This window comes from Lonchura striata, chromosome 9 (genome assembly GCF_050655825.1).
Source record: "Lonchura striata isolate lonStrDom1 chromosome 9, ASM5065582v1, whole genome shotgun sequence".
Classification (NCBI taxonomy): domain Eukaryota; kingdom Metazoa; phylum Chordata; class Aves; order Passeriformes; family Estrildidae; genus Lonchura; species Lonchura striata.
Window position 1 is genome coordinate 8,107,428 of NC_140711.1, and position 22,954 is coordinate 8,130,381.

Genomic DNA, 22,954 nt, shown 5'->3' on the forward strand with positions numbered 1-22,954 from the left:
TTTTAGCAAGGAACTTGAGATAAAATCTGGCAGCCAATTAGACTCTGCTGAGAACTCCTTTCAGTGTTCCTTTCCCCCATCAGACTCTCTTAATTTGCAAATGTCCCAATTCTGCCATGGGACCATTGCCCACCTGTGAACATGACTAGTCTTTGTGCTGCCAGAACGAAGCCTGGATGGGATCACAGAGACGAGAACTCTTGCACAGCCAGAAGAGATCAACAGTGGCAGATATGAGAGCCAAAATCTTTTTTAGGATTAACTGCAACTGGGTTCACATTCCACACAGAACATGTGAAGCATTTGAAACGAAGAATGTATTGTGCTTCTCAAGTCCTTTTTATGACACTGCACATAGGAGAAAAGTGAGATGGCCTTTCTCAAATTGGAAACCTCCAGCATTCCCATTTTTTCTAATTTTTAATAAGAATCAAATTGTGATGCAGTGTGAGTAATTAACACACCGAGTCTCTTAAGTCACTATCATGCTTAAAGAAATGGAGCCACAAGTAGCATGTACTGGCGTTCTTCAGTTGCACTGGAGGAACAGAGGGAAGATTATAGAATTGACAATACAGTAATTTTCTTTTTTATCCTTTTTTAACTCGGATTTTTTGGATGGCTGATTTTCACCCAGGATTACAAGCTAGAAGTAATACATACTTAGTTGTTTTTAATTTGTAATTCCTAGTTTCCTTCCATGAATCATCTCTTTCAGAAATTCTGAATCCCTCTTTCCCAGAATTCTATGAATTCCATGATTTTCACCCAAAGTCTTAAAAGATCACTGTAGCAGAAATGACATGTATTAACAAACCTGAATATCAGGACCAAACCAAAAGTGGAATGAGACAAAAAGCCTCCATCATCTCTCACCTTGGAGAAGACAGCAACTGTTTGCCTTCCATTCCCTCCAACCTTATTCAAGGTGTATGACTTATAACTGCCCTTATACTGTGCTGCTATTCTTCACAAAATTTGTATGATCTTTTTCCACGTGAGGAAGTGCTGCTCTGGTGACCCACCAGCATCCTCTGCCCGTGTTCCCTAGATTCCTCCCTTTACCTCTTCTCTCATGCTTAGTTCCCTGGCAGAGGTCCTCTTGCTGAGCTTTATCCAGCAGCAGAACTCCCTTGCCAGCCCACAAGTTCTCACCTCTTATAAAAGATCATTTCTTTATTGACCCTCCAGGTCGCAGGAGCCTTCTTTTCCTCAGGAACATACTTGCTTCTCTCCCTCTGTGCTCCTAGGTAGCTCAATTTCTTCCAAGCCCTAGGTGTAGCATTCAAATTAGAGTACATTTCTAGGTGGCTTATATTTTGGAAAGTAGCTGTTTCTCCCAGCTGTGATTCCTGTCTATGATCCCATTTTTGTGAAACGTTCCTGAAACTTCTTAGCATAAAATTTGATCTAAAAATAAGGCAGGCTTGTTAACAAAATGAAAGTGAAACACAGCCAAATTGCTAAAATGCTTTTTAAAATACTTTACCAGGAATTTCTTAGCTCTTAGGTTCACTTCTTTAGTAAAATACAAAATGATTGTCTACATGAGACCCAAACATCAATTTAAAAATGCCACCTAGACTTCCTAGCTAACAGACAGTATTGAAGACAAGTTTTTTTCCAAACCACAAAACATAATATTTTTTAAAATCTAAAAGAAGAGTAGAGTTCCTGCCTGCCTTTCTTACCACAGAAATCTTTCTGATTTACTGCTTCCATTTAAGCTAGTATTTGCAATAATTTTGTAACTTTGAAAACTTATTGCCAATTACTGAAATGCCAATGTATGTGTTTAAATACCTGTTTTAAGGTACTCTAGTTAGAAAAATTTGGCCTCAAGCAATATAACCAGATGATCAGTTTCCTAGTTCCTCCTTGTGCCTTGGTGCAAGAAAGGAAAACACTTCCTCTTCCTTCTGAGGGCCCCAGACTTCCTGTGCCATCTATTTATACAATTGTTGTAATGAACCCCAAGTTAACCAGTTCCTCTCCTATTTTAGCATAGGCTTTATATCTTTTTACTTCATCTCTTTATAATCCACTTGCAACTTCTCTTAAAGTCATATTCACATCTGCTCTTCACTAAACCTGTGTTTGGAGTATCTTTGGCAAGGGGTTCTCTTGGCTAGATGGCATTACTTGAATACACCAGATACAAAGGGAGACCAGATGATCTGGTCAACAGCCATACAGAAGCCTGTTGAAAAGTTCAGGTGGTTGAATTTGGAAAGGGGGTCACAAGATTTAACCAAAGGCTAGTGAATTAGGCATTAGTTGTACCTGTCCTCTTGAAATGAACAGCCTAGAAGCCAGTTCAGCAAGAAAACAGGAGCAAGTTGTAGCTAGTTGTGCTCAGCCATTGTACTCTGAGCATACAGAGGACTGGAGGAAATTGAAAACTGGAAGGAGATGCAGAATCAGGGGGAGGCTCTGGGGGACAGGAGACACCAAGACATCCTGTGGGAAAGAAGGTTCACAGCCAAAAGGGCTGGAGTCAGAAGTGGAAGGTCTGCAAGTCGTGGTTTGAGATGCAGTTGAAATGGAAGGGCTGCTGGTGAAAAGCATGGTCATGTCAGGCTTTACCCATGCTCTTCAAGGGTTCTGGATCAGGATGAAAGAAGCTGGAAGATTTGCAGAGGGCTTCCCTTAGTGACAGAGTTTGGAGTGGCAGGAAGCCTTACAGGTGTCTGAGCCCAGCGTTGGCCTGGTTTTGGGCTGAGGCAGGATCAGACACTTGCTAGCTGGCTGTGAGGAGTGTCTGGGTGTGTGGCACTGCTGTCCCTTGGGGCCTTGCAGCATCTCTGGTTGCCATCTTCTTTAGAAGAGAATTTAAAATTTCCAAGACTCCTGCTGTGACATCTCCAGGCTGTCTCTTTGCCAAACCACACAAGGCCCTTTCTTCTGAGCTTTCTGTGTGAAACCCATTTTCCAACTCTTCAGTCTTCCCTGGAATTTTTCCTTGGGACTTTCTATGGTACTTTATGACTACCATACTTTATGGCATTTATAAGTTCCATAAGAATTGGTGCCCCAAGCAAGATAATTTCTTCTTGCATATTGTACGACTCTCATTAATAGATCTTGGAGAGACTTCTGCTTTAGATGTAGCTTCCTGCTTTAAAAATTACTGCTCAGTCTCTGATTCACTGTTCTCCAGATTCCTGCATACAACTCTGCTGTTTTGTTTTTGTTCCCTAAATTGCATACATTCACTAGGTGTTTCCTTTCCATATGTTGTGGCTGCCATCAGCACAAAGCCGAGGTACCCATGGGGATGATGGAAGAACCCCACAGAGGGAGAGCCTGCCCTCAACACCTCTCTGGTGTCCCATGAGCCCTGTGAGCACATTTCTGGGGATGTGGTGTGTTGCCATGGTGATGACACTTGCCATCCCCGTTTATAATGACTTGAAACAATTCACTCTGCAATTAAAATAAGATCTATCCTGTGATAACCCTGAGGAAACAGTTACTTACTAAATGCAGGCAGGGGGGCGGGAAGTGGATTTCATTGTTGGCTTTGCTAGGGTGGCTCCAGCTTGCTCTGTGCTGCCCCATCCTGCTTTGGTTTGTTTGCAGTGCCCTATTCTGCCTCTGTTTCCTGTCTCAAAATCCAGAACAAACTTATGTAAAGTTTAGGCTGCATTTTGCCTTGCTCCTGTCATCCAATGCAGTTGTCTGGAAGATATTTATTAATAGTTTACCATCAATCCAGTTTTTGCTAATGTGCTTCGCAACCATCTACAACCTGACTCAATACCCATAGTTCATTATCCACCACCACTTTTCCTTTCTCACCTATAAACCTTTGCCACAAGTTCATAGTGCAGGCAAAAGGCAGAGAGGGCAGCTAGGCATGGCTGTGCGTTGGAGGGGTGCAGCCCTTCCCACACACTTCCTCTGTTGAGGTCCTTGCAAATAATAACAATTATAATACAAAAGTAAATGAATAATCCAATGATTTTGCTTTCAGACTTTCATGATAGCTGAGCTGATGTGTAGCAAGGTGGTACCACTGCCTTTTGTGGTGTGGGGAAGGACCTTCAAGCACCCCCACCATGACTGTGTGCCGGGCAGGTTTGAGGCTGTCTATCCTTCCCTCTGTGCTTGGCCATGGCTGGTTGGAGCTCCTGACCCTGCCATTTCCCCATTTTTTTATTTCAGCTCTCACCTATCTCTGTGCAGCTGCTTGGGCCACGTGTTCAGTTTTTTGCTGAATTCTGTCTTAAAATATAAAATGCTGTCCTTTATTTACTGTGTGCCATGAGGAGTTGGTCCTTTTTCTCCTGACTGGACCTGGGGAAGGTGGGCTGTCAGAGGGGCTGGCACTACTGGAATGGAGACTGCTTCTCTTTTGGAATGAGCATCTGGATTCAGATGCATGCAAAGCCCAGCTCCTTGACATGGCCACAAATTCCAGTTACCCTTGATGGAGGCAAAGGGAGGGCTTCCTCAAGAAAGGTGGTTGGGCGCAGTGGGCCAAGTTAACAGAGTAAGAGGGGTGTGTAACAAGCAGAACCTCTCTGCTCATGTGTCCACCCAGCCAGGCTGCACGAGAGTTAGGGCTGATGGCCATGCCAGAGAATTGGAACTGGAACACAGGCTTTGGACTGTGCAGTGAGTCAGAGGAAGGAGGCCTGTTGCAAAATGCTCCTTCTGCTTACTAGAGACCAGGACGGTTTCAGAGACTGAACTATCCTTGGCAGCAAAAAGTGCTAATTCAGCCTTTCCTACCACTTCTATCAAGACTTTGGCCTTAAAAATGCTGTTCACGGCAGTCTGTCTTCCTGCAGGCACCCAGGGAGAGCAGGAGCTGAGGGGCAGAACAAGGGTGAGAAGACAGTGTTTGGGCACAGAGGGTGGCAGGGATGTCCCAGATTTGGGCAGGAACAGGACAGGGGCCTTCAGGCACAGTCAGGGGAGATCTGGGGAAGCAGGCAGGTGGTCAAGTAACAAAGGAAAGTGAAGGAGGAGTTTGGAAAGAGGAGTAGCCTCGTAGGCTGCAGTGATTCCAGAGGTGAGAGAGCACTGACAGCAAAGCTTTACTCCTACAGGGATGCGCATGGGAAACCCTGACTCTGTTTGTCCTTGTTGTGTTTTAGGGTCTCTGTGTGTGCTCTGATGGGGCTGATGCTATTTCCCAGGTGGCCTTTGGGGTAGCTTAGGGCAAAGCTTTGTGCCTCATGAGCTCAGTCTATGGGGGGCTGCAGGTGGGCAGAAGGCAGCCCAGGGAGGGTAAAGTGTGGGTAACACTCCCATGGGCAGGTCACAGAGGCTGAGTGTGCTGCCACACCACCACCAGAGCTGCTAACAGTGCCCTCTGGGCTGCTGGGGGGGCGGGGGGGGGGGGGTGTGAATAATCACAAAAATGGGGATTTCAGAGAAGATACTGCATGGAAGATGAACAGAGAAGACTAGCTGAACTATTCCAGGTCTGTTTCAGTGCAGCACTGTGACTTCAGGATCCTTTCGTACCATGGATTAGAGATGTTTTTTCCTTTATGGTTTTCCCCGATTCCCAACCTTCAAACCAAGAACAGAAGAGTCTGGGATGACCCAGGCACTATTTGCATTAATTGGTGTAAATGAGAAGTCATTCTGAATGTGCAGAGTCTGTGCTGCTCTAGAGGAGCAATATTTGGCCTATACTGGGTAAGATCATGAGACGTTTTAAGCGATGATTGTTTTAACATCTCACAAAAATATAATCCAGTGTTTGCCCAAGCATTGCCTTCATGCTGAACATGATATTTTCCAGTGTATGAGAATAATAAATCTTGTTAAATGCTGGAGCAGTTATGTGGAAGATAGAAAAGGAGGCTTTACAGGCAGAGCTCTCAGAAACATCACCCATGTCTCTTGTGAAAATGTGCCCTGCTGAGCCTTTAAAGATCTTCAGGTGTAGCTAAAAATGAAAGGTATTTTTAACGGCAGGCCTTAGGGTGTTGACAATTTCAAATGCAGTTCGCTATTGAAAGCACTGTCCTGATTTCTGGCCTGAGATTTTATTCTTTAGGAAAAGTTAAAAAGAAATCTTGTTGCTGCTAGGACTCACTGAGGATATTTTCCTGTGTTCTGCTGTGGTTTTTGCCTGTTTAATTTCTTGGATTTTCTACATTTGCTTTTCAAACAAAAAAGTTCACAGAGAATAAGAAATTGAGCAAAGATGAATGGCAAGTAAATAAGCTTGTTCAAACACATATTTAAACTTTGTATGTGTTACTTTTTACTGGCAATCATTGCAATCCCAAAATAAATTTAAATACCCTGCCTGTTAGTCAGAGGCAAAATGTCTGTGTAACAAGTTATGTCAAATTGGAGTCACAGCTTTAATAAAGTCACAGCTTTAATTCCTTACTAATTAACCATGTTTCCTATGCAAAATATAGTTTTATGCATGCAAAACAGTGTCAGTCAAGCCTGCCATTGGGGTGGTCAGGGCTTCCTTCAGATTGCCCAGTTGTGAGCAGTTCCCAGTGTTCATCTGTTAATTCAAGAACAACAGCCTTATGGGGATAGAAAACAACTGCTCTCTACCATTCTGCTGCCACTTCTTGATCTTTTATGGCAGATATAGACAGGGCCTTCTTGGCTTGGTTTCTGTGGTAAAACCTTTTGTCCAGAAGGAGCACCCTGCCAGGAAGAGGAGGGTGCCCCAAGGAGAGGGATCAGAGCTTTGGCTGTGTGTTGCTGTAGCCTTGGGATTGGGTGGCACTTCAGTGCAGTTTGGAAGGTGATGCAGGGTCCTTTCCCTTGGTCAGGTCTATGCTGAGCCATGAAGAGACCATGTCTGTCTTTGGTAGGGTCTGTGGTTGAAGCAAGGGGACAGAGCAGCTGCCCCTGCAGGGATAGCAGCTCTTCCTGCTGGCAGAGTCACTATGCCAATGTGTGGATATAATTACACTGAAGCTTTGGCTCTGAACACCTCTAAAACTTTATCCCTGTGTTTGGCCTCTGTGGGTAACCATTCGCTGAGATTAATGGCCAGGGTGTGCTTGAGACAGGTTTGGTCACAAAATTCAGCTGGCGCACACAGTGTCATGCCGTGTGCGTTTGCAGTTCTTACCGCTCCCTAAACCTCCATGCCAGCATTTCTGTGTGGGTGGCACCTTATTTCAGTTGAACCCAATTCTGAGCCTTTGAATTCTGTAAGGGATGCTAATGTCTGGATTTAGCCATGTTTACCTTTCAAATCACAGAAAAATTATTCCTGGATACCACAAAATATAATAGTCTTTATGCTCAGTAAAAGAGAGAATACAAAGATTAATTTGGGAGAATTATTTGATTTTAAAATCCTCCTTTGTTGTGAAGCCAATCACCCTGAACCCAGTGAAAGAGCTCTTCCATTTGGCTTCAGTGAGTCTTTGAGGTTGGTGTCTGTGCTAACTCTGGATGGAATGTGTGAGCTTATCTGTTTCTGTTTGTTCTGCATAGAGCCTGTGGTCAGATGGGCAGCAAGAGCAGGTCAAGTTCTCTTCTGGGCAGCAGCAGTGGCTTTTTCCCCTCTCTCTATGGCTTTGTTTTCCTTCTGCAAGGGGCAATGTTTGTGTGGTAAGAAATCCCATGCCATGACTGCTTCTGTGTTTTGTTTCAGGCATCAGACGGTGTCCCTGTGAAATACTTTCAGAACCTGGAGGAACTGATAGAGTATTACAAGAAGGAGAACATGGGTCTGGTATGGCACCTCAAATATCCAGTGCCGCGGGAAGAGGAGGAGGCTGCTGATGAACTGGAGGAGGACACTGGTAAGAAAAGCATGATGTGACTTGGTGATGCAGACCCTTGACTCATACCTCTTGACTCGGAGATATGCAGTGCAGGCAGGAGATTAGAAAACATGCTGTGCCATAAAATAGAGCAGAGCATAGAGAGGCCTGAGCTGGCAAGGCCCTGTGGCAGTGAACCCTCATGTCTCCTGTGGTAAGGCACCTGAAGCATCAGTTGAGCTCACCTGAGGGAATACGCTGAGACCTTCTGTGGAAGTATACTGCATCTAGTGTGGGGGTGGTTAATCTGGAGTCTTTATCTGGACTCCAACTGTTTATCTCCCAAATCTCTGAACCCTCTCCTTGTCCTGCATCTGTAGGGCTTCTCTCAAAACACAGATACTCCCTTGGGGCTTGAAGCATATTTCTCTGCTGTGCCATGCACCTGCAGCTGCTGAGGGGGCATCTGAAACCCCTCAGCTGCTCTGCTCTAGGGGACATTTTTGACAGTCCAAAGCAGAGGGCATGGCTCCGGCAGTGGCAGACAGTCTAACTCCATGTACAGAGGCAGGTGTATAATGAAGAGGTGTGATTGGCATCATCCCAATTATTTTATATCAAATGCCACTGTGGGTTCTTGACACTCTGAGACACTGGTCTCTGATAATTCTTTGGATTTTTCCTGGATCACCCCTTGGACATGTCATAAGTCTCCCAGAGGAAAGTCATGTCCACAGAGCCATCCTTCCTGTCCTGCGTGATGTCTGTCTGGAAATGATAAGCACTGCAATCAAACTTGTCTGAAGGAGACAATCCCTGGGACAGAAGGATAGGCCCTGTGACCTAGGGCAGATTGATGTGCCTGTGCAACCCAGAGTCTGTCTAACTCTTTGATGGAATCCACTGTATATCTAACAGGAGCTGGAAGATTTTGGTATGCAATTTTTTGGAAGAAATAGAACAAAATTTTGCAAAGCTGCTCAGGAAAGATGTTCCTGGCTTTTGGCCAGTTGTACTGAGTCTCCAGCTCTCAGGCTGGGGAGTGAGCTACAGCAAAAATAATACAGAGAGAGGCAAGCAGCAGGGAATGAAGTTCTATCCAAGACTAAGAGCCTTCAGATGAAGAGACATTAGCACTGGGTCTGGGCTGCTCATGTACCAAATTTAGTTTTTTTTTAAGGCACTTTGTGCCATCATGGTGGAGCCATGTAGGGCCTACAGATGTCTGGTCATCTTAAATCTGAAACTGCAGAGGTGGAAGATGAGCACCCTGCAGATTAACCACCCATGTCTGGGTGCTGTGGTGGCTCTGAATCACAGCAGCAGCCCAGAAGCAATGGGTCAGTCATAGGGGTCTTTTTGTAATGCGAATTCCACCATTAGCAAATAACCAAACAAAACCTCCCAACTCAACCAACTGCAATACAACATGTATAACAAAACATTGGAGGAATTGGTATGAAAAGAAAGGTAACCATGGTTGGGATCAGTGGAGATGAACTCACTCTTCTCCCAGGAGAGAGAGATATGATAAGCAGCAGGAAAATCCTTTTTCCTTCCAACTCAATGCCCACAAGACAAGGCAGGATATTCAGCCCCTATGCACTGAGTCATGGGGTCTATTTTCTTCATCTCTGTTTACTTACTTTTGCCATTCACTTCTATCTGTTAGCAATTTCTGGTGCTCCTTCCATCATGTCCCTCCATCCATTCTGCCTCAGTAGCAGATCCCCATGATAATGGGAATGATATGGGTGAGGTTCAGCTATTCTCTAAGCATTATGTTCAACTTAACAAATTAACCTTCACAGCTGCTCTGCAGATGGGAGAGTCAAAACTGGCTGGGGTGGGGTTCACTGCAGGCAGAGGCATGTGCTGCCTGCATGTGAGGTTCAAGCCTGACACTTCATCCCACTGCTCGCACACCACTGCCACCCCTGGAAACACAGCTGGGCCAGTGCTGAGCCTTGAGCTCCCCAGCTCTGACATTCCTCCACAGACCTGTTGGAAGAGATGGCTTCTGCAAAGACTGCCTCTACAGGGTGGGCTCTGCCCTACCTGGGGTGAGGGACAAGAGGTCCAGTTTCCATGCTGGAATGACTGTGCCTTTCCTTTTCTTCTTGCTAGACCTGGTACCCACACCTCCTGTCCTGCCCGCACGCAATATCCTCATGGCGCTGCCGACCAGTGAGACAAAGGAGGTCTCTTCTCTCCCTGAAAACTCACGGGTGGCAGAAGTGAATAAACTGTCCCTTTCTGAGACACTACTTCAGCGACTGCAGTACCAGGACACAAGCAGGTAAGAAAAGGCAAGTGACAGGGCTGCTGAACCAGCCTTCAGCCCAGTTCTGTGCTTGCTGGGCCTCTGTGTTTGGAACAGCTGAGGATCTGTGTGATTCAACAAGATTACTCCTCATTTATACTAGCAAATAAATAACAGAATCAGATCAACAGTGCATTGACTGCTGTTTACAGTCCAGCTGTTGTCTAGAAAAAAAAAAAACATTTCTGAATTATTAAAATCACCCATACACTTTCTCCACTGAGGTATAGTTTTTTAATATAAAGGATGAGTAATATCTGAGAGAACTTGGTTTATTAGCCATGTGCCTAAACAATGGGAATTTGAGAAAAATAAGAAAGCTGTTTGATATTTGGGAGTAGAGAGAAGAGCTGGCTTTTGACTTGTCTGTTTCCTTCACAGTGTTTCTGATGAGCATCTTAAACTCATCCAGGATTACCTGCGAGTTCACATCATGAGTGATTTTGAGATGGTGCAGACTGGCTCAAACAATCTTCCTCAACTGAAGAAATTACTTACAGCTCTTTGCAAAGGACTCTTCAGGTAACTAGAAGCTGTTTTTCAGAGTGTAATGCCATAACACTGTAGTCTAACAAAGGTTCCAAATGAATTCATTCAGAACCCTCACTTCTGGCACAGGAAATTGCCTTGCCCTCAAAACCAGTATATTTAGGTGTCATGACCTGTGATTCTGCTTCAAAGATATGAAATCTATATAGAAGAGACAGCTCTGACAATCAAGTTTTCTTCTAGGTAGTTTCAAACAGCAGAGTGTTATATTTCATGCTTTGTTTAGAAGGAAACAAAACAAAAAAAGCACTAACCAATTAACTGCATAATTTGGTAATGCATAAATGACACCCACAGGATTGTCAAGCACAAGCCATTTATAGAAACAAGCACAAATTAGTGTATAACTAGACTTTAAACACTGATTTTCCTTCCCACTAATGCATTATGTACTTGGAGTGATTCCACTGATGTTGGTGAAGGACAGATGAAATGAAAAAAGGAACAAGCCTAAACTTTTTCTTGACTCTACAAATTTTACCATTCCTGTGGTTGTAGACCTTCCATGTCACAAACAGAAAAACTCTGACAGGGTGCTAGAACATTGCAGAGTTCCCTCCTTCTCTGGTGGAAGGATCTCTCCCTTGCTGACTGTAATCAAGGGGACCACCCAAACTTGTGCAGAGCTCTTGGAGCACTCTGTAGCAGAGGGCATGTATTTTCACACTTCTCTCCGTGGCTTGTCATACCCTTCTCTCTGGTGTATGCAGATGTGAGGCTGGTTGTGCTGCTGGTCTGATCCTGTTCTTCTAGAAGCCAGCTGCCCACAGACAAGCCCCTGTGAAGACTGAGGACAGATTGTTCCAAGAGGTGCCCTTCTGCACCCTGCCTGAGCATTTTGCTTCTCTACACACACAGGAGGGGAGACCCAGGTGGCCAGCTAAGAATAAACCTGAATAGTGGAAGCTTTAATCAAATGAAATCACAAGTGAGAGTCTTGTGTTACTAAAATACCTCCAGTGCTGCTGTTGTAATGATGTTTGGTTTCTCCCATTTTCAACTTCTTATTCTACTTAAGTTTATCTGGGTTTCACAACCCTATTCCTCATAAATGCATGTAGAGAAATGAAAGAAAGGAGATGCAGCAAGGCCATAATCCACTCAAATGCCAGGACATCTTTAACATTTCTGGATTTTTTGTAGTATTTCTGGTGACTAGATATTGCAAAGTGGGTGAGTTCCGCTGCTGGTGGAAGCCTGCTGAATATAGGGACATGTAATGGTTTGAAAGACAGGTGTCTGCCGAGGAAGGATGGGAAGCTCCCTTAGAATGGAAAATATGATCCACTTCCATCCAAATTATTTAACTTTGAAATTAAGAGGCTATCAGGCAAAGATACGAGAAAAGGAATAACAGTTCTTTACTAGAATTTTTTTTCTTACATATTCTTATATATATAATTAAAAATATATATATATGTAAAACAAGACAAGCTAAGGACAACAACAGCAGCAACAACAAACAAAACCAGAAGCCCAGTACCAGCCTTCTCTCGGCTGCAGGCACGTTCCCTTCGGTGCAGTTCCGGGCACAGCCAGCAGGGGCGCTGGTGGCTCCCGGCAGGGCAGGGTGGGGCGATGATTCCCCCCGCCTGCAGGGGGCGCTGTGGCCGCCGCTCTGCCCGTGGGGGATGGCGGGAGAGAGGGCAAAGGGGCTTCCCTTGCAACCCCCCAGGGGCAGGCGGGCCGGTGCCTCCGGATGGCGGAATGGGGCGGCAGGAGCTGCGGGGCGGCGGCTGGGACGGCAGAGCCAGCACGCCTGGGGTGGCAAACAAGTGTAGCAAAAACACTTTAGGGGGAGAGCTGCGACCCGCCTAGACACAATACAAAAAAAACAAAACGAAAAGAGGGTATGGGATAAAAACCATTGCCCTCTGTCCTTCTGGTGACTTCACATAGCTATGGAAATGCATTTCCTCATGCAGTTCTACCCTAGCATTTTCTCCCCATACCTGCATTGTTTTTGGTTGGTTGGAGCTGCCTTCTGAATTTTGCCATGACAATCCAGAATTGCAGGCTATGTCTCCTTCATTCTCTGTCAGGTGTCACTGAGGAGCCTCTCCCCCTCTATTCACATGGTCTCATGGATCTCTACCATCCAACCAAACGACCTGTTTACCTTCAGCTGGCTAATAATCAGATGCTTGGTATCCTACTGTTTTACACTTAATCTCTGAGGTTGTCTAGGGTTTAAGATTACTTCAGTCAAGAAAATGAATCCACAAACAGCAGAGCCTCCTGGGGTCTGACTCCATAGCTGCAGAAATCAATGGGACTCAGGTTTGGGGCCAAAACTGCAGCGACACTGGCCCTAGGTGATCCAGAGCTGAATAGTAGCATTGGAGAAATAAAATTAGCAGAACCAGATTCCTACATGTCCCTTGTACTCCTCTGTGTGCCACAGCAAGTCTTTCAGACTGAAATGTCAAACATGAATGTTTAATTTAGGCAATTAGTCATCCTTGGTTCAGCATTTAGAGAAATATCTTCAGGCAGGCATGCTTTTGCTTTGGAGCACTTTCCCTAACAAAGATGGAATAAAATCCAGTCCATTCAGACTTAGGAAAGTGAGGGAAATCATTAATATCCACAGCTGACTAGACACAGTGCAAGCTCACAGTGCTGCTCACCACCATCACCTTCCTTTTGACCTGTGCTTCCTGGCTGCTCTTTCTGGGATAAGTCTTGTCATTATCAGCATGCAGCTTCTGCACCAAATTCACACAGCAGTGTTTCAACAAATGAGCATCCTGTGGAATCATTGGGAAGCGCTGGAAGAATGTCAGTTACCTGTAAATGGTTCTGCTCAGGAGATCAAGGGCTGCCTCTCCCCCCTCTTACTGTGCCTGGCCCCTCTTTGTCATGTGAGATGAAATATCTGTGAATTGGTTTCCTCTTCATACTGAGTCCCCAGCACTGTCCTCAGCAACCACAGCAGCTGCACAGGTCCTGTACAGAACTGAGCTGCTCCCACAGCTGCAGCATTCAGCACCAGACTGAGCTGGGCTCTGAGGCATTTGAGTATACACTTGGATCTACGAGCTGGCATAGCTGGGTTGATGCTGCTTGTACACTGTATCTTCAGGTTTTGCCCAGACTGGGATACCTTTCTGGGGACATTTAGGAAGTTAGAACCTCCAAAGCAAAACCCAAGGAGCAGCCATGTTTGCTGCTGTGTGACTCACACTGCCCTGCTGACTATGTCCCAAACAGCTGGGATTTGCTCCCATCACACATCCCACAGCTCAGAGGGCACATGATGAGGGCAGGCCCAGTGCGGACATGTGTCCATTGTGAACGTGTGCCTGTCATCTCCTCTGTGAGGTGTTGTCCAAGTGTGAACAGAGCCAGGGAGCTGGCCATAGCCTAAGACCTGTGCTGTGTCTGTGTTCCCAGTGAGGCCTCGAGGACTCTCCCATCTCTGGAGTCCATCCAGAAGGTGTTTGAGCAGCAGCTGCATCCCGGTACCCACCAGCGCTCCCAGGTAAGGGGGCTGGGAGGTGGGAAGAGCAGGACAGGTGTGTGGGTGGCTGTCAATGGGTGGATGGCAGGGATGGCTCTGGTGTGCAGCCATGGCCAGTGGGGTGCAGATGAGCACACGCCACATCTATTCTCTTTAGCCTTGTTCTGCTGCAGTGCAGAGGGCACAAAGTGAGTTCTGTCCTGCACTTTCACTTATCCCATAGTCCTCTCCTCCTGCTTCCCCTTCCTGTCCTAGAAGAAAGTGCCACCAACTGCCTGAGGACTCCTACTTCCCCATCCTCCCTCAGAATATGGGCTGGCACTGCACACTACTTTTTCCATAAACCTCACTCCAGGATGTTTCACTGCCACATCCTTCCTTTTCCCAAGCCCACTTAAGTCCCCATAACATTCCTCTCCCTGCCAGAAAACCAAAAGTCCAGGACTTCTGTATGCTGAGCCCCAGGCCTGGTCATGTGAGCTTGCCCCCAGCAGGAAGCTGACTCCCATGCATGGCCTGCTGCCTCGACCCTATGGAACAGGTTTGCAGATTTGTCCTTCCAGCCTCCCACACTTCTGCATGTTCTGTGCTCATGTGGTGCCCACTGTAGATCAGAGTGGCAAAGGTACAAGTGCTGCTCCTTGGTCTGTGAGAGATGTTCCTGGGACTGCACTCCAGGCTGTGCTCTGTGGGCTTGGTAATCACTCATCTCCCTCTATCTTTTTGTTCCTGTGCTGCGGTTTCAGATGCTTGGTGAAGCAAGTCCAGTCAATATTGTATTGAAACTCAACCAGCTGATTTCTTTGCTGTCTTCTATTGAAGAAAAGGTACAATTTTCAAACTATTTTATATCATCTTCTTGTCCTTCTTTACCTCTAATTTGTTTCTTGTTCATCATCAGTGCAAGTGCTCTGCCACAGTAAGATTTCTTTGTTCTGATTTCATTAGTTTCAGTATAGTGCAGAATCACCAAGAAATAAATTACACATAATTATTTTACAGGTGAAAACACTGTTGATTGAAGGTCCTGATTCAACACACCGGCGCTCCCTTATCCCCCCTGTCACTTTTGAGGTAAATTTACTCCTTTAATGATGTTGATCAAAATGTGGAAGAACAGTAATGCAGATTTATGTCAGTATCTCAGCTCCTGGGAATTTTGCTCTGCTGCCACAGAGATAACAGCTATTCCTGGGTGCTGTTTGGCACCATGAAAATGTCTAAGAGATGTCTGGTGAGACTGGCATAATGATATGCATCCAGGAACTAAGGGAAGTGCTGCATATGTAATACATGTGACTGAAGTGTAGAAGGTCCCTCATGGAAAACCTCTCTGTATTCCACTAGGTGAAAACTGACTCCCTAGGAATTTTCTCAAAAATCCAACTCAAAGTGGATGTGGAAATGGGAAAACTGATTATCAAGAGATCTAAGGATGGTCCAGAAGACAAATTTTATACCCACAAGAAAAGTAAGATGTCAGCTTAATGCCACAAATGCTGAACTAGGCTCTGGGAATTCTGCTAGGTCCTGGGTGCTGCATGAGCACCAGTCAGGAAGACACAGATATCTCTGTAGTGGGATAACCGGCTTTAACAGATTGTTTTAGACCCAGTCTCCAGGTCTAAATGAGGACACTGGAATCAGCATTGCAAGGGACCAGGTTTTGATAGAAGATTCCTCATAGAGCTGGTTGCAATAGAACCATTTTTCTTCTGAAAAGCAATGCCACTTGAAAAAAGAACATGCTGACTTCTGTGATGATTTTTGATGATAAAAAGCCAGACACTCAGTTTCAGTAACATTTTTCAGTGAATTTCCCTTGATTTTTTTTTGTATGTAGATCAGTATCTCTCATCATGAACAACACCAGTTTGGACTGTGACTGCCCGATTCAAACAACTTCCCTTTTTTCTGTTTTCTTTCTGAGCAGGCAGCTCACTGAAGTTGAGACAGAGATCTGTGAGAGAGTAGATTATACCCTTGGGCTCTCTCCCACTAGAAAATCAACCTGTTGCTGGTAGTAATTGAAAAGATGAGCTTCCATGCATGGCTTTCTCCACCTGGTGTTCATAATAATTAGCTGCTATTTTAGAGGGAGGAATTACCTTTACCACCAAATGAGGTCTTACATCCTCTTTCACAGATGGGGAAGGAACACATGTAGGCTGGTTTGGGATACAGTGGGATTGCCTGCACAAAGTTAAGGCTTAATTTCACAGAGCCAGGCTTGGGATGGAAAAGACTCCAAGCAGAAGAGTTTTTGTGGGGGGTTCTCTTCACTTGGAATCCAAATCTGTTCCTATTTGGAACAGGATTAAACAACCTTAAAATGCAGCTCTGCAAGGCAAACTGCACCGTGTAAATCTCAAGCCTTTGAGAAGAATTCTGTTTGTTATGGTGGGACCCTTATTTCAGTGAGTGCACTTATGACACCCAGCCTGTGTTCAGTCTTGCAGCTCATCAAGTCCCAGAAGGTTCCAAACAAGCTGGTTATTGTTCTGGAAACAGAAAAAGAAAAAACACAACGGAAGGAATATGTTTTTTCTGATTCCAAGGTATGTACATGGTGTTTCTTTCCTGCCAGCCTGGAGCAGGTACCCGGGTGGGAGTGGAACATGGGGCATTCTTTGGTAGAAAGCGGAACTGCTGAAGGACAATAGTTGCTTTTGTAAAAAGTAATTTTCTCCTGTGATCTGGAAACATCTGGAAAATGAGCAAGTATACCATCTAAAGGGAGAGATACTGGACACCTAAGTGCTGCTACTGAGGCAGGAGGACAGGGCAAGCACTGAGGAGAAGCAAGCAGTCAAGATGGCCACTGTGAAAAGGTTCTTATAGACAAAGAAGGAAGAAAAGATTTTTTTCTGACCAGCTCAGCATTTATTAAAGCAATGCACAAGTAAATGCCTAAAAAAGCACCACAGGAAAGGCAGTCTCTTGGAAATTTTCAGGATAGTGCAGAGCTAATCTGCTCTTCAAGTGTGCTGGGAATTTCCTGGTTCAGCAGGTTTTTCAAGAGGTCATGTCAGAGGAGTTAAGTATCTCATTAATTTTCATTGCTCTTCCCTATCTAGAAGAGAGAAGGGTTCTGCCAGCTTTTACAGCAGATGAAGAATAAACACTCAGAGCAACCAGAGCCTGATATGATCACCATCTTCATTGGCACCTGGAATATGGGTATGGGCTCCCTTCTGCCACAGGCACTCCTTCAAACACTGCCTAAAGGTGTGCTCAGCTGGCACAATGAGCTCCAGACTCTCTGTTGGGTTCTGAAGGATTGCTCAAGTGACAGGGAATTGTGGCTAGCACAAAGCTGGGGCAGCAGTGCACATCATCATCCACCTTGCAGAAAGGACAGGAGCAATTCTACAAACTGTATACCTACACAGTTTGTGGTGATTGGGAGTGGAGCTGGGATGAACCTCATCCCCAGTGGGTACAGCTGTGAAAATCAGGTGAGCAGCATTGACAGCAATGAGCCATGGAGTGCCTAGGGACACTGACCAACCACCAAAGGGAACAGAGGGCTCACAGGTGCCATGCATCAACATGAGGATATAAAAGGTTGGTCTAAAGAACAAGAAGGGCAGACCCTTGCAGCCTTCTGAAGTGCCATGATGTTACTCTGTATGGGTTGAAGATTTCCAGAATTGTATGATGATACTCTATGTATCATGGCCATCTCAACTGCCACATATGCTGTGAGGTGTGCTGCAACAAAACTGCACATTAGCTGCTCTCATTTGACTAGGGACAGTTCATGTCCAGCCTGGGAGACAGCTGAGTGTCTGTGATACTTAGAGAAGGGGATAAGGTGTGGCTGAGGACAGTTAAATATAGTTTTTTTTTTCCCTCCCTTTTGGGATAGAAGCCTGGTTCAGCTGTTGTGAGCTGAGCTGTGTTTGGCCATCTTTAAGGAGTAAGGTCAAGGCAGTGGTAGGCCAGGAGTACAGTGCTCTGCCTTTACTCCTGGCTAGCCTTGGCCTCGGAAAACTGATCAACAGGAGGAAGGTGGTCAAAGAAGAATAATTTTCTTCGCAGTGACTCAGGAGGGGGTAACATCATTGTCATCTTAGAATAGTGTGCCCTGGCTGATAAAAAAGTGATATGAGATATGAAGCTCATAATTTCTGTCTCCATGTGTTATCTTTGTCCTGGTTTTGACAAAAATGCTCTGATTTCCTTTGGTGTTTGATGTGTTAATAAAAGGTGCAGCCCCAGCCCCAAAGAAGATCACCTCCTGGTTCCTCTCCAAGGGGCAGGGGAGGACCCGTGATGACACTGCTGACTACATTCCTCATGACATCTACGTGATTGGCACCCAGGAGGATCCCCAGGGGGAGAAGGAATGGCTGGAGACCCTAAGGCAATCTCTGCAGGAAATCACCAGTATCAGCTTCAAAGTGGTGAGGGGTTATTCTAGCTATTGCATGGAACTCAGGAGATGAGGGTGTACATGTTGTACAAATAAAAGAGATGGGAATCAGTGAGATTTTGCCTGTACCTCCTCCCTTTATTTTCATTGCATTTGGGTGAAGAAGAATGAACTGAATAAGTCTGTGGGCTCCAAAAGATGGCCCCTTGGAGTTGGCCAGATGGACCTGTTGCTATGGCCCCTCTGGCCAAAGCAGGGACCCTGCCAGCCTAGGAGCAAGGGGAGATGTTGAGCACTCAGGTCGAGTGCTGGCATTGACTTTCAAAAAGGAGAAGACTGTTAAACTTCCTGAACCAACTGTAGCCTAAATCTCCTTCTAGGCCATTGCTTTCAAAGTAGGATGTAACAGTACACAGGCAGAGACAAGACATAAGAGAAACTTGAACCTTTTTAAGACCAGCTTCAGACATTCCTGGGTTTCAGTGATGTCAAGAAACAAATCTGAGCATATCTGGAAAGCTAACTCTCATGGTGATCGGGAAACTATTTTGTTCAAGCAAGATAATCCAAAGATTAACTAGAAAAAAGGACTGGAAATACCAGGTTACAGCATTGATTAAAATGATTAGAAACATATCCTGAGCACAGGAAGAAAATTTCTGTAGAAGTGCCATTGAAGGAGTCAAGAATACTGCAGCCACAGTGCAGCTTGGCAGGTATTTCCAGAAATATAACCTCTACCCTTCCCATTCCTGCAGATAGCCATCCATACCCTCTGGAACATCAGGATCGTTGTCCTGGCCAAGCCAGAACATGAGAACCGCATCAGCCACATCTGCACGGCCAATGTGAAGACCGGCATCGCAAACACGCTGGGTGAGGCATGGGCAGGGCCTGCCCAGGCAGCTGCAATCTGATCAGCCCACAGGGATCAGCCCTTCTACAACACTCCTTAGGCAACATCTATGAGACATTCCTAAAGTTATATCCCACTAGCACTGGCTGTGTTTTATCCTGTAAGAGAAGAAATCTATTTGTGTATACACTTAGGACACACATACACACATATATATATACATTTATATTCCCAGCAAACACTTTTGACTGGCAATTGGATTACTCTTTCTTGGGTTTCACAAAGAAGTTGCACTTCTTTCCCTTCAACTAATTTTTCTAGCACCCTTAAAAAATTGTTCCCACAATCTGTGCTGTATGCACTAATTTTTTTCTGTGTTGATTAAGTCAATTTCTCTTCTCCATCCTCCACTTTACTTCCTATGTGGTAGGTGCTTTATTATCTTTGCTAGACTCAGCCTGGAGGTGGATCAATTTTTTGTCATTTTTTGCTTCCCTAGGTAATAAAGGAGCAGTGGGGGTGTCATTCATGTTTAATGGAACCTCCTTTGGGTTTGTTAACAGCCATTTGACTTCAGGAAGTGAAAAGAAACACAGGTAAGATACATCCTCCCCTCTCAAAAATGACTGTTGAGCCAGGGTGAAATTCTCTGGGCCATATTTGGAAGGCGGGCCCACCAGACAGGCAAAAACATGTTTTCCTGACCATAAAAAAATTGTTTTTTGTCTTTCGGGAGGACATTTAAACAAGGGACTTCTGCTATTTGGCCATATCACTTGGGTGCAGGGGAAATGGAGAGGAAAATTATTTCAGAGCCAAGACTAAAACACTTGCATGACCTGTCATAAAACCCACTGCATGAGGAAAACATAGATTCCATGATCTATAATGTTTTGGAGAAATGTGGGAAGGCTTTTCCCATCCCAAAATAATGTGCTGAAGGGGACTGTCTTCCTTCTCACTGTAGGCAGTGCTGTGAGCCCCAGGACACAGCTGAGAAAGATCCTTCAGGAATACCAGGAGGGAGGTGCAGAACAGGAATATCCCTGCAGTGCCTAATTCCCTATACCCAGCTGTGAAATAAGTGTTTGTGGATTAGGCAGGTTCTGGTCAGCATAGGACTGGAAGGCAAAGATCCTGACACCACTGGGAAATCAGTGCCCACACTGGGAGGAGCTGGAGCAGTTTTGATTTTGAAAGTGAAGTGGACTTGAAATGAAGAGTTTGGCCTTGTCATCTTTCCCAGTCCAGGAAACAGATGGTGTGGGATTTCTGCACAGGGTCTTTGCTACTGATAAAGTTAACTTCTATTGAAGGGTTCCTCAGGGGCTGGAAGAGTTGCCAAAATATAGTTATGTGTTTGCTGCTGAAATGTGAAGGAGACAATCTAATGCTGGGTTTCTAGGACATGTAGCTCAGAAAAGCACAGCCCCAGAAGGCAGCAGAAGTGGCTTCAGGAGCACATTCCCTGGGCCTGTCTGTTGGGGTGGCAAGTTCTCACTTTCTGATCTGCTCCTCTGTAGCTCTGAGTTGGAGCAGCTCCATCCTGGTAAAACTGCAGCCTCTGCCATCCCAGGCATTTGGAAATTACACGGCAATTTAGGATGTCAGGCAGATGTTTTCTTGTCTTGACAGACGCAACCAGAATTACATGAACATCCTGCGCTTCCTGACACTGGGAGATAAGAAACTGAGTCCATTTAACATCACTCATCGCTTTACTCATCTTTTCTGGCTGGGAGACTTGAACTACCGTGTGGAACAGCCCCCGACGGTGTGGGAAGCCCTGCAGGGACAGCATGCTCTGTTGCTATAGGAGTGCTTTCTTCTTCCAATCTAGGGCAACATGGCAAAAAGAGGGGAGGCAGAAGGGATCCCCAGGGTATGAGTGTGGCCCCAGTTGAAGGAGAGTAAGGAAATCCCCTTTGTCCTCTCCAAGGATTAATGGACCCAGGAATGCCATCTGGCACACTTTGCTGCTTCAGGCAGCCTCAGTTCCCCAAACCTCACAACTTTTCCTTCCCATTGTGAACAAGCATTTGTCTGTCAATGGCTCAATCCAGCGATTGCCTTTCTGCTCTGGTTGGTGAGCTTGGAATGGCTCAAAGAGGCAAGCCCTCATAAATACTGGATAGGTTTCAGTACGTGGGAGAAAATACCAAGCTCAGTGTTGAATTGCAAGTGGTTGTGAATGTGTGTGTTCTTGTGTAGGGGATGTGTGGGCATTTCAATACCTGTTTTGATAGACAAATGTTCAGCCACACAAAAAAGGCTGGGGTTTTTCAGTGAAGGGAAGGACAGGGAAGTAGCAGGGGCTACAACTCTGTCAAACAACTCAGGAGCACTCACCAGTTAACCTGTGAAGGGAGTATTTATAAGTATTTATTTGCATCATCTGCAGCTCTGCTGTTTCCCTGTTGGCAGGAAGCAGAGAATATTATCCAGAAGATCAGGCAGCAGCAGTATCCGGAGCTGCTGGCTTTTGACCAGCTTCTCCTTGAGAGAAGAGACCAAAAAGTGTTCCTGCAGTTCGGTGAGATCCTGTACTGGCTAGCAGGTTCCTCTGCTACATCCACCAGCCTTCTCTGCCAGCCCCAGGATGGGGCAGGGTGTACAGGGCGGTGGCTCTGTTGCCCAGGTGAAGATTCCCAATGGCCAAGCTGTAACCAAGCTCTTTCCCTGTTTTAGAGGAAGAGGAGATTACTTTTGCTCCAACCTACCGCTTTGAGAGAGGCACCCGAGAGAAGTATGTTTACACCAAGCAAAAAGCTACAGGGGTAGGTTAAAACTGATTTTTGTTCAGAGGTATATGGCAGAGCTGTGACAGCAACTCCTGCAGAAGAAAGACACCTAAACCAATCTCTCTGTTTTCTGTTCTTAGTGTTTTGAAAGGAGTCAATACAAACAAAAAGACACAAATATATAGTGCTTGGGTGAATGAATTTCCTGTTCTTTTGTGAACTGGCCCTTTCCATTCTTCTTGACATTATTTCTCCTTCGGTTTGCAGATGAAGTACAATTTGCCATCCTGGTGTGATCGAGTGCTCTGGAAATCCTACCCCATGGTGCACGTTGTGTGTCAGTCCTATGGTGGGTGGAGAACAGATTGTCGATAGCAAGGCAACCAGTCTGAAACGGAAATGATTCAGAACAGAGTCTGTAGGATCTCCCTGCACTGCCAGGCACTCAGCATAGAGGGACCTGATGTTAAATGAGGCAGAGAGGAGCCAAAATCTTTCTGCCTGTAACCCTACAGGGCTGGGAATTAATTCTGTTATTCTTTTATATGCAGAACACCACCTGGACAGTTGCCGCTGTCCAACTTTAGACCATTCTGTAGGATCACTTTACACCAGTTATTTCTTGGCAGCAACCATTGCTTTTCCTGTGCAGTCACTACCAGGAACTCCTGACAGTGAGTGCCAGCAGGACAGACCCTGTGTGCACAGTCCAGTTTGCAGAGACTGGAGCTGCAAACATCTCTTGTATCAAATCATATTCCAGAAGAACTGTGTGGTACCAAAAGTCTGTTCTCTTTCCTGCTGAGAAGCATCACTAAAGTGCAGTGCAGGAAAGAGAAAAAGCCCGCAAAAGCTGTTTAATAAAATACTCAAATACCAGTTTCTGAAATGTCATCAACTATATGTAGAACTGAGCATCCAAGTATGCTATT

The 22,954-nt window shown here is 45.4% G+C and overlaps 1 protein-coding gene across 2 annotated transcripts in view; it reads left to right on the forward strand.

The window, feature by feature from the left end:
- Nucleotides 1-22,954, forward strand: part of INPP5D (inositol polyphosphate-5-phosphatase D) — a 52,101-nt gene that overhangs the window by 19,693 nt on the left and 9,454 nt on the right. For both annotated transcript variants that reach the window (XM_021544365.3, XM_021544364.3), the window contains exons 3-18: nt 7,601-7,751; nt 9,840-10,011; nt 10,417-10,557; nt 13,981-14,068; nt 14,794-14,874; nt 15,050-15,121; nt 15,395-15,518; nt 16,499-16,605; nt 17,125-17,227; nt 18,260-18,456; nt 19,184-19,301; nt 19,781-19,877; nt 20,917-21,055; nt 21,706-21,814; nt 21,970-22,058; nt 22,290-22,371. In XM_021544365.3, the coding sequence (XP_021400040.2) occupies nt 7,601-7,751; nt 9,840-10,011; nt 10,417-10,557; nt 13,981-14,068; nt 14,794-14,874; nt 15,050-15,121; nt 15,395-15,518; nt 16,499-16,605; nt 17,125-17,227; nt 18,260-18,456; nt 19,184-19,301; nt 19,781-19,877; nt 20,917-21,055; nt 21,706-21,814; nt 21,970-22,058; nt 22,290-22,371 (1,870 nt within the window). The remainder of the gene's footprint in view (nt 1-7,600; nt 7,752-9,839; nt 10,012-10,416; nt 10,558-13,980; nt 14,069-14,793; nt 14,875-15,049; nt 15,122-15,394; nt 15,519-16,498; nt 16,606-17,124; nt 17,228-18,259; nt 18,457-19,183; nt 19,302-19,780; nt 19,878-20,916; nt 21,056-21,705; nt 21,815-21,969; nt 22,059-22,289; nt 22,372-22,954) is intronic.